The sequence below is a fragment of the Mobula hypostoma genome, chromosome 29 (genome assembly GCF_963921235.1).
Source record: "Mobula hypostoma chromosome 29, sMobHyp1.1, whole genome shotgun sequence".
NCBI lineage: Eukaryota > Metazoa > Chordata > Chondrichthyes > Myliobatiformes > Myliobatidae > Mobula > Mobula hypostoma.
The window spans coordinates 18,456,901-18,468,658 of record NC_086125.1 but is presented as its reverse complement, the minus strand read 5'-3'; the positions used below and the strand labels follow the sequence as shown (position 1 = coordinate 18,468,658).

At 46.4% G+C, this 11,758-nt stretch overlaps 1 protein-coding gene across 2 annotated transcripts; it reads right to left on the bottom strand.

The window, feature by feature from the left end:
- Positions 1–698: 698 nt before the first annotated feature.
- Positions 699–9,832, bottom strand: LOC134339505 (zinc finger protein 229-like). 2 transcript variants are annotated; one of them, XM_063036089.1, is made up of 2 exons: positions 9,800–9,832; positions 699–4,420 (listed from the first exon to the last, which is right to left on the bottom strand). In XM_063036089.1, exon 2 carries the CDS (start codon positions 3,615–3,617, stop codon positions 2,256–2,258), a length of 1,362 nt encoding a protein of 453 aa, XP_062892159.1. In that variant the 5' UTR covers positions 3,618–4,420; positions 9,800–9,832; the 3' UTR covers positions 699–2,255. The 2 variants fall into 2 exon arrangements, with proteins under 2 accessions (XP_062892159.1, XP_062892158.1); XM_063036088.1 differs by having other exon boundaries at positions 9,685–9,806.
- Between the last annotated feature and the right edge of the window lie 1,926 nt (positions 9,833–11,758).

Genomic DNA, 11,758 nt, shown 5'->3' with positions numbered 1-11,758 from the left:
TGGTGAAAGGTTTGACCCAGAGGTTGGGGGGGGGAGGAGTGACCCCAAAATAGGGAGAAGGGGTTGAGATGGGAGGAGGAGAGCAGGTGATGAAGGGTCTCAGTCTGAAACATCAACATTTTATTCCCCTCCATAGATGCTGCCCGACTTGCTGTTCCTCCAGCAGTTTGTAAGTGTGAATTGTGTGCAGCTTTCTTGGTTATTACCACCTGTAAGAATGTATCACGGTAAGTATTCTATGTATGCAAGCAAGGCATTAGAAGCTGCACAAGATTTCAGTTGGCCAATATCCATGTAAAATTGACAATTCTGCGCAGAAATTTCAGAGCAGTTCAGTGACAGGGGCTGGACTGTTGCCCCTGCGCACAAGGAGATAAAGTTTGAAGGAAGAACGAGTGCCAATTGTTAGGGACCAGTTGATCGCTGATGTCACCTCCTCGTCCAGAGTGGTGACCACTGGGAACCTGTCACTACAGGGGCAGCCTGAGGAGAGCAGCAGGGGTGGAGTTCAGGGAGAAGCGAGTGAACAGAGACAAAGAACTTCGCGACTGGATGATGGGAGGAGAAGGAGCAAGAACACCAGCAGGGGGCGGAGGGGCAAAATGGTTTCTATTGCACATTGAGTGTACTGCAGTCAGTAGGGACATGAGACACAAGATTTAAGATAGAACTGATTTATTTATAACAGATCCACAATATTTAACTCTAGTCCAATTAAAACTACTGTCATTAGAACAAACACCTCCTGTGCCCAATGACCAGGGTTCGGTACCAGGTGTGGTGAACAGCAGCAATAACTGCAGAATCTGACACCAACAATCACACTTGTCTGATTACAACTCTTCCCATACACAGAGCAGGTGAACAACTGAATCCCTTCCCACACTTAGAGCAGATGAATGATTTTTCTCTGCTGTGAACTCTCAAGATGTCTCACCGGGTCAGATGACGTAGTGACTCCCTCCCACATTTCAAGCAGTAGAGTGTCTAATCTCTAGTGAAGATATGCTGGAGCGTTCTCAGAGTCCTGGTTCCAGTGGGTTTCAATGAGAAGTTAAAATAGGAAAGTTCATTTCAGACATAAAGCAGATGCACATTTCAAGCTGGAATGAGACATGCCTTCTTTCCTGTGGATTGGCAACTGATACACTGGTGTTACAAAGGAAATATTCATTCACTCCTTTAATAACTTGAAGACAATTTACAAGGTTTACCTCCAGGTTGGTTCATTCAAACCTCACCCCTACTCTGAACACATGTCTGGGTTCTACTTGCTACAATTGGTGTGGTATCTACCTGGATGCTACCTAGCATCGCCAATGCGACATTCAAAGATTGATGGTATTCAAGTGCTGGTGAACTGAGATTCACAGAACTGATGAGTTGTTGTGTTTGAGATTGCCACTCACAAATCCTTTGTTTTCCCACCCTGTAACATTTTACAAAATACATCAATGGGTGAAGGGCTATCTCAGACGAGATAGTTTTGGTCTCCAATGCGAGCTCTGACATCACACAGTAACAGTGAGGCTCCATGGAAGTTAACAAATCCTCATCCTCTGTCTCATCAGACTTCAGGCGTCTGGACTGAGCACCAATTTCCCTGGCTGCCTACCTGTCCTCAGCAGAATGGGATAATCATGCCCGTTGTCCACCTGTGATCTGGCTCCACGTGCCTCTGTCCATTGTTACAGCTCCCACAGCTCTGGGCATGCCCCACTGCCCTACTTGGAGCTCACGGTACTCACACAGCTGCTCCTGCCGACCTTCTGATCACTGTGACCTTGAGGTGATGGTCAATGGCAAAGTCAATGAATGTCAAGGGCAGGTGATTAGAATTTCTCTTTGCAAATTGTTAATGTGTGGGACATTTGTGGTGTGAAATTTACAGACCACTTGTTACCCAGGGCAGTGGTACTCATTATCACTATACACACAGACAGGATAGTATGAACAATGTTCTCACTTGGCAGAAGGATCCAGAACCAGATGATGCTCAACAAAGGTGATTTGCTAAAGAACCAAAAGTGATGCAAGGAGTTTGTTTATTCCATGCCGAATACTAAACTGCAGTCTTATTAAAGATAAACACCGGCAGAAGAGACCTCCCATGCCCAGTGTCCAGGGTGCAGAACTGGGTGTGATGAGCAGCAGCAATAATTGCAGAGTTCAACACCAATGGTCACTTTTAAACTTGCCTCTGGATTCAGCAGCTGTGATGGTTAAGTATCCAGCAGGCAGGATAGTTAAACTTTTTATCTCGTGTGGACTCGGTAGTGCGTCACAAGGTTGGACGACTGAGTGAATCCTTTCCCGCATTCAGAGCAGATGAACGGCCTCTCACCAGTGTGGACTCGCTGGTGCACGTTCAGCTGAAACGACCGAGTGAATCCCTTCCCACAGTCTGAGCAAATGAACGGCCTCACTCCAGTGTGAACTCGCTGATGTACCTTCAGCTGAGATGACTGAGTGAATCCTTTTCCACAGTTTGAGCAGGTGAATGGTTTCTCCCCTGTGTGAACTCGCTGGTGCGCCAGTAGGTCAGACGACTGAGTGAATCCTTTCCCACAGACCGAGCAGGTGAACGGTTTCTCCCCAGTGTGAATAGACTGATGTCTCTGTAGGTTGGATGAGTGCGTGAATCGCCTCCCACAGTCCGAGCAGATGAACGGCCTCTCCCCAGTGTGAACTCGCTGGTGTGCCAGTAGGTCAGATGACTGAGTGAATCCCTTCCCGCAGTCTGAGCAGGTGAACGGTTTCACTCCAGTGTGAACTGACTGGTGTATCTGTAGGCTGGATGACTGAGTGAATCCCTTCCCACAGTCTGAGCAGGTGAACGGCCTCTCTGCAGTGTGAACTCGCTGGTGTGCCTTCAGTTGAGATGATAGAGTAAATCCCTTGCCACAGTCTGAGCAGGTGAACGGCCTCGGTGCAGTGTGAACTCGCTGATGCACCTTCAGTTGAGATGACAGAGTGAATCCCTTCGCACAGTCTGAGTAGCTGAACTGTGCAGTATGAAGTGACTGGTGTAACAGTAGGCGGGATGATTGAGTGAATCCCTTTCCACTGTCTGAGCAGGTGAAGGACCTCTCTCCGGCGTGAACTCGCTGATGTACTTTCAGTTGGGACTGAGTGAATCCCCTCCCACAGTCTAAGCAGGTGAATGGCCTTTCTCCAGTGTGAACTGACTGGTGTGTCTGTAGGTGAGATGACTGAGTGAACTCCTTCCCACTTAAAGAACAGTTGAACTGCCTCTCTCCTGTTTGAACTTGCTGGTGTGCAAGTAGGTTGGACGGCTGAGTGAATCCCTTCCCACAGTCAGAGTCAGTGAAAGTTCTCTCTCTGGTGTGAACTTGCTGATGTAGTTTCAGTTGAAATGCCCGAGGAAATCCCTTCCCACAATCTGAACAGATGAACAGACTCTCCTCAGCGTGAACTGACTGGTGTGCTAGTAGGTCAGATGATGAAGTGAATCCCTTCCCACAGTCTGAGTAGGTGAATAGCCTCTCTCCCGTGTAAACTGACTGGTGTGCCAACAGTTGAGATGACTGAGTGAATCCCTTCCCACAGTCTAAGGAGGTGGAACTGAACAGGTGAACGGAACAGGTAAACGGCATCTCCCCAGTGTGAACTGACCTGTAGGCCAATAGATCAGATGACCAAATGAATCCCTTCCCACAGACCAAGCAGATGAACAGCCTCTCCCCAGTGTGAACTGACTGGTGTGTCTATAGGCAGGTTGACTGAGTGAATCCCTTCCCACATTCAGAGCAGTTGTACAGCCTCTCCTGAGTCTGAGCTTGCTCGTGTGTCAGCAGATTGCATGACCGAGTGAATATCTTCCCACACACAGAGCAATTGAATGGCCTCTCTCCTTTGTGAACTCACTGGTGCGTCTTCAGTGGGCTGGGTGACTGAGTCTCTTCACACAATCTGAGGAGGTGAACGACCTCTCACCAGTGTGATCCTCCTGATGTATCTTCAGGCTGGATGATCGCTCCCACACACACAGCAGGTGAATGGCCGCTCCCCACTGTGAACTCACCGGTGGGCCTGCAGGTCAGCTGAGTGAGTGAATCCCTTCCCACACTGAGAAAAGGAGAATGATTATCCCCCTGCGGTCAGTTCTCTGGCAATTCAGAAGTCAGGCACAGTGAATGCCTGTGTAGTTGAAGAACTGATCTCGAAAATGCTGGTGTGTTTCAGCACCCCGGTTCCAGTGGGATTGCACTGAGTTAGAACAGAAAGCTTCAGTTCAGACACAAGGCTCTTTTTCAGTTGCGATGAGACACTTCTTCATCTTCAAGGATCAACAACAGATATATTGGCATTACAAAGGAAATATCTGGTCACTCCTTAAATATCTGAACAGAGATGCTGTATTTGAAATTCCCATTCAAAATTCATTGTGGTTCCTAACCTGTAGAAAGATTTACAAAAGACATCAATGGGTGAAGGACAGCATTTCAGGTGAGATCATTTTAGCCTCTACGGTGAACTCTGACATAACACCGTTACAGCGAGGTTGGAGGAACAAATCAACTTCTAACTGGGCACGGATCAGGCGTCTCGACTGGCCATCAAATTCTCTGACTGTTTTCCTGTCTCTTTCAGAATGGGCCATTTCTACCAGTTGTGACTTGGCTCAAGTTCTGATCAGGTCCCACAGCACCACAAAGAACACATATCACATGGCCGCTCCTGGAGGTTTTCTAGTTACTCTGTCCCGTCCCACCACCCCCACCCCCCGATGATTGACAGCGATAAACTCATCAATGGCAATGCCAATGAAAGTGAAAGGGGTGGAGCAGTCATCTTTCTCATTGGAGTGTGACGCCTTTGTGATGTGAAAGCTACAAGTCACTTGTTACCCAGGACAAAGGTGTTTGATATCATTATCTACCCAGTGAGAATGGTATAAGGCATGCTGTCACGGCTAGGGAGGCCCAGAACAACAGGAGGGGAGAACAATGGTGATCTTCTCAAGAACTAAAGCTGATGGAAGGATTTTGTTCCTCTTTCTCGTGCAGCACTAAACGACGTTTTCATAAACACGAGAAAGTGTGCATATACGGGAAACTCAAAGCAACTCACACGAAATGGTAGAGGAACTCAGCAGGTCAGGCAGAATGTATGGAAATTAATGAACAGTCAAGGTTTTGGGCCATGGCCCTGCTTTAGGATATGAACATGGGGAGAGGGGAAGGATGATTAACTAGAACAGGGGTCCCCAACCTTTTGCACACCACAGACTGGTTTCATATTGACGATATTCTTGCGGACTGGCCGACGGGTGGGGGTGTGTTCGAGTTCAACAGTGGGCGTGACAGGAATGAGGAAAGGTGCAGCTGACTCATATCGTTTCATAACGTTTCCTCGCAGCCCGGTGGTTGGGGACCACTGAACAGGTGACAGGTAAAGCCAGGTGGGTGGGAAAGGTAAAGGGCTGGAGGGGAGAGAATCTGATAGGAGAGAGGAGGAGGTGATAGGCAGGTAGATGTGGTAAGAGGCCAGACTGGGGAAAAGAAGCAGAGGGCAGGGGGAAAGGATTTTCTTTTCCCATTAAGTAGGAGGCTACTCAGATGGAATACAGGTGTTGCTCCTCCATCCTAAGGGTGACTTCATCTTGGAAAAGGACACTATGGACCAACCTGTCGGAATGGAAACGGGAATGGGAACTGAAATGTTTGGCCACCGGAAGATTCTCATTTTGGTGGATGGAGTGGAAGTCCTCGATGAAGTACTCCCCAGATTTACGACGGGTCTCACCAGCGTAGAGGAGATCGCATCGGGAGCACCGGACACGATAGACGACCCCAGCAGATTCGCAGGTGAAATGTTGCCTCAGCTGGAAGGACTGAATGGAGGTGAGGGAGGAGGTGAATGGGCGGGAGGAGCACTTAGGCCGCTTACAAGTACTGGAAGAAGATTAGTAAAAAGGGATGAATGGACAAAGGAATCACAGAGCGAGCAATCCCTATGAAATTTCATTTTCAGTAACCTGAAGGTAGACTGGTCAACCAAGATTAATTTAAGACTATATATTTGTTCTGAGTTCCTAATCCTTGGCTTTCGATATTTGGAGCCTAGCAGCATCTGAGAAATTCATCTGCCCCCATTCCCTCCACCTGCGACTCCAAACACACCCTACCGACTGGCAGGGCGGGGGGAACACTGGAAGTGTCACCTATCGCTGAAACCACCCCCCCTCCAAACAAGGAATCCACCTTTCAGCCACGGCCCTAGCGATGTGCACGGTCAGCAGAAATGGCACCAGCACTTCTGCTCACGAGCAGATAACTCCCTGGAGCCCGAGCATGGATCTTCGTGCTGAGAGAAAGCCACAGAGTCATAGAAAAGCACAGTACAGAAACAGGAGCTTCAGCCTATCTAGTCCATGCTGAACCATTGACCTGCACCGCGACCATTACCCTCCAGACCCCTCCCACTCACGTACCTATTCAATTCCAGCTCACATGCACCACTTGGGCTGGCAGCTCATTCCCCACTCTCACCGTCAGAGTGAATCAGTTTTCCCTCATGTTCCCCTTAAACTTTTCACCTTTCACCCTTAAACCATGACGTCTAGTTGTACTCCCATCCAACCTCAGTAGAAAAAGCCTGCTTACTTTTACTCTATCTACCCCTCATAATGTTGTGTACCTCTATCAAATCTCCTCTCAATCTTCTAAATTCCCAGGAATAAAGTCCTAATCTATTCAATTTTTCCTTATAACTCAGGTCTTCCAATCCTGGCAACATCCTTGTGGAATTCCACTGTGCACTTTCAACCTTATTTACATCTTTTCCATGGGTTGGTGACCAGAAGTGCACACAATACTCCAAATTAGGCCTCACCAATGTCTCATACAACCTCAACATAAATTCCACCTCAATAGACAATAGGTGCAGGAGTAGGCTATTCGGCCCTCCGAGCTAGCACCGCCATTCACTGTGATCATGGCTGATCATCCACTATCAGTATCCAGTTCCTGCCTTATCCCCGTAACCTTTGATTCCGCTATCTTTAAGAGCTCTATCCATCTCTTTCGTCAAAGCATCCAGAGACTTGGCTTCCACAGCCTTCTGGGGCAGAGCATTCCATACATCCACCACTCTCTGGGTGAAAAAGTTTTTCCTCAACTCCGTTCTAAATGGCCTACCCCTAATTCTTAAACTGTGGCCTCTGGTTCTGGACTCACCCATCAGCGGGAACATGCTTCCTGCCTCCAGCGTGTCCAATCCCTTAATAATCTTGTATGTTTCAATAAGATCCCCTCTCAGGTATTGTGTACCTCCTTGTGTACCACCCATTTAGATTTATGAAGGCAAATCTGCCTAAAGCTTCCCCCATGACGCTGTCTACCTCTGCTGCCACTTGCAATGAATTATAGACCTGTATTCCCAGATCCCTTGTTCTTCTGCACTCTTCAGTGCCCAGCTGTTCACTGTGTAAGACCTACCCTGGTCAGTCCTACCAAAGTACAACACTTCACACTTGTCTGCACTAAATTCCATCTGCCATTTATCAGCCCATTTTTCCAGCTGATGCAGATTCCTCAGCAAGCCATGACAGGCCTCCTCGCTGTCCACTACACCCCCAATCTTTGAGCCATCCATAAATTTGCTGATACGGTTAACCACATTATTGTTTGTCATTCACATCAATGATCTATATAATAATGGACCTGGCACCAGTCCCTGCGGCACTCCACTAGTCACAGGACTCCAGTCAGAGGCAACCCTCTCCCACCACTCTCTGGCCTCTCCCACAAAGCCAATGTCTAATCCAATTTACTACCTCATCCTGAATGACAACTGACTGAGCCTTCTTGATCATGCGGGAGCTTGTCAAATGCTTGTTAAAGTCAACATCCACTGCTTTGTCTTCATCAAGTTTCCTGGTAACTTCCTCAGAAAACTCTATAAGATTGGTTAGACATGACCTACTACAGACAAAGTCAGGTTGACCTTCCCCAATCTGTCCATGTCTATCCACATACTCACATACCTGATTCCTCAGAATACCTTCCAATAACTTTCTCGCTACTGACGTCAGGCTCACCGGCCTATAATTTCCTGGTTTATTTTTAGACCCTTTCTTACACAGCGGAACAACATTAGCTATCCTCCAATCCTCGTGGCTAAGGATGCTTAAATACCACTGCTAGGACCCCTGCTATTTCTGGGCTTGCCTCACAAAGGGTCCAAGGGAACACCTACAGATTTATCCGCCCTAATTTGCCTCAAGACAGCAAACACCTCCTCCTCTGCAATCTGTATAGAGTCCAGGACTTCACTGTTGCTTTGCCTCACTTCTATAGTCTCTGTGTCTATCTCCTGAATAAATAGAAATGCAAAAAATCCAATTTAAGATCTCTCCCATTTCATTTTGCTCCACAATCAATTGCCATTCTAACCTTCCGGTGGACCAATTTTGCCCCTCGCAATCGTTTTGCTCTTAATATATCTGTAGAATCCCTTAGGAATCTCCTACTCCTTGTCTGCTATAGCAACCTCATGCCTTCTTTTAGCTCCTGATTTATTTCTTAAGTGTTTTCCTGCATTTCTTGTACTCCAGAAGAACCTCCTTTGTTCCTACCAGCCTATGCACGTCCTTTGTTTTCTGAGCCACAGCCTCAATATCTCTTGAAAACCAAGGTTCCCTAAATCTATCATCTTTAGCTTTTATTCTGACAGGCACATATAAGCTTTGTACTCTCAAAATTTCACTTTTGAAGGCCTCCTACTTACCAAGTACACCTTTGCCAGAAAACAACCTGTCCCAATCCAAACCTGCCAGATCCTTCCTGATACCATCAAATTTGGCCCTTTTTTTTCCAATTTAGAATCTCAGCCCTCGGACTAGACCTATCATTTTGCATATTTACTTTAAAACTTAATGATCACTAGATACAAACTCCTGTCACCTGCCTGCCTCATTCTCTAATAGGAGATCAAGTATCGCACGCTTTCTTGTTGGGACTGCTACGTACTGATTAAGGACATTTTCCTGAACACTTTTGATAAACTCTATCCCATCTACTCCTGTTCCCAGTCAATATGCGGGAAGTTAAAATCATCTACTATCACAACCTTATGTTTCTTGCAACAGTCTGGATCTCCACAAATTTGTTCCTTTCAATCCCGCGGACTGTTAGGTCGTCTATAATGTATTCCCGTGAACGCAGTCATACATTTTTAAATTCCTCAGTTCTACCCATAAATGCTTACTAGACGAGTTCTCCAGTCTGCCTTGACTGAGCACTGCCTTGACATTTTTCCCTAACGTGTAACGCCACCCGTCCTCCTTTAATCCCTCCCGATGTGTCGCGTCTAAAACAACGGAACCCCAGAATATTGAGCTGCCAGTCCTGCCTCTCCTGCATCCAAGTCTCACTAATGACTACAAAATCACAATTCCAGGCGTTGATCCATGCCCTGTCTTTCCTACAATACTCATTGTATTGAAATATACGCAGCTCAAAACAATAGTCGCACAGCTCTTTGATTCCTGACTTTGTCTGAGGTCTTAACAGCATCTGTCTCCACTATCTGTTCTGGCACTCAGGTTCCCATCCCCCTGGAACCCGAATTTAAACCACCACCCCCGGGCAGCACTAGCAAACCTTCCCGCTAGGATATTAGTTCTCGCCGTCCAGTTCAGGTGCAAAGGGAAAGTACCGGCACTGTCCCGGCATGCGGGGCCACGGTGTGTCCGGAACTCGCGGCTATTGTCCCTCTGTCGCAGTGCGGACGCCGATGCCGCTGAAACCCCCGCCCAGTGCCCCGCTCCTACCTTCTTCTTCAGCTTCTTCTTGTAATGTTTAATGGCGGTTAGCAGACCAAAATCAGGTGCATTACCGCCACCTACTGAGTTGGAGTGTGGAGCAGAGACACGAAGTACATAGACTAAATTCCGCCCCCTCAAAAAAGAATCTCACATAATATCAAAAAAGTCGAATACGTACTTATATTCATTATGATGGCCTAATAAACTTCGGATGTTAAATTCTGTCTGCCACAAAGATCTCAATTTAGCAATTAGAAATTTCTTTTTACACCTCATTGGAATTGCATATAGACGGTATGTGCTGCAGTTTCTTCAACATCTGAGACATGATAGAGGTATACAAGATATTAAGAGGAATAGATAGAGTGGACAGCCAGCACCTCTTCCCCAGGGCACCACTGCTCATTACAAGAGGACATGGTTTTAAGGTAAGGGGTAGGAAGTTCAAGGGGGATATTAGAGGAAGGTTTTTTACTCAGAGAGTGGTTGGTGCATGGAATGCACTGCCTGAGTCACTGGTAGAGGCAGATACACTAGTGAAATTTAAGAGACTACTAGACAGGTATATGGAGGAATTTAAGATGGGGGGTTATATGGGAGGCAGGGTTTAAGGGTCGGCACAACATTGTGGGCCGAAGGGCCTGTACTGTGCTGTACTATTCTATGTTCTATGTTCACTTTGTCTGATAATCTTGTCTTAATAGTCACCTGAAATTGTGGGACATAAACCAAAACAGCTGTGTGGATATGCAAGATTCCATAATATCTGCCTTGTATATATTGCACATATTGTGCCATTGATATACAGTCAATCTTCATATTGATCTTTTCATGAAGGCTTAAATCAACCATGGGCAAGGGGTAAAAACTATATAGGAGTGCCACAAAGAGGGACCATAAGCCACATTAAACAACCCAAAATTTTTGCCCATTCATTTCCCAAACTGAGGATCTTACATATACAATGTTCCCAACTTGCTAAGCTGGAGACCTTGAAAAGTGAAACTTTGAGAGTACAAAGCTTACATGCGCCTGTCAGAATAAAATGTTGCTGATATTGGATGACCAACTTTACGTGCTCTTACATTAACACAATAAACAATTGCTAACTGTAACTGTGCAGGAGTAAAGGTACTTCACCTATCTCTACCAGTAATGCCAAATCTGGGGATGATTTAATAGCACTACATAATATCAGTGCTTGAGTTTGAGCTTTATCGAGAGGCTATAAGGCTGAGCCATAAGCAAAGACAGATCTGATTAAAACAATATACATTTGTTTAAAAAACACACACAAAATGCTGGAGGAACTCAGCAGGTTAGGCAGCATCAGTGGAAAAGGAAAAGACAGTCCATGTTTCAGGCCAAGACCCTTCTTCAGGACTGAGAAGGAGTGTGGAAGATGACAGAATAAAAAGGTGGAGGGAGGGGAAAGAGGCTAGCTGGATGGTGATAGGTGAGGTCAAGTGGGTGGGAAAGGTCAAGGGCTGAAGAAGATAGAATCGGATAGGAGAGGAAAGTGGATCATTGGAAAAGGGGAAGGAGGGAGGGGGCCCAGTGGGAAGTAATAGGAAGCTGAGAAGAAGTAAGAGGTCAGAGTGGGGAGTAGTGGAAGAGGGAAATGAAATTTGGTTACCGGAAGGAGAAATCAATATTCATGCCATCAGGTTGGACACTACCCAGACAGAATTTAAGGTGTTGCTTCTCCATCCTGAGGGTGGCCTCACCTTGGCACAAGAGGAGGCCATAAACCAACAAGTTGGAACAGGAATGAGAATGGGAATTAAAATGTTTAGTCCCATCAGGTTCTTCGTCCACAGCCCTTCTGTTGGTTTTTAAAAAGTTCACAATCCTCTAATTTCCCACTAATTTTTGCTATATCATATGTCCCTTCTTTTGCTTTTATGCTGTATGACTTCTCTTGTCAGCCACAGTTGCCTCATCGTGCCTTTAGAATACTTCCTC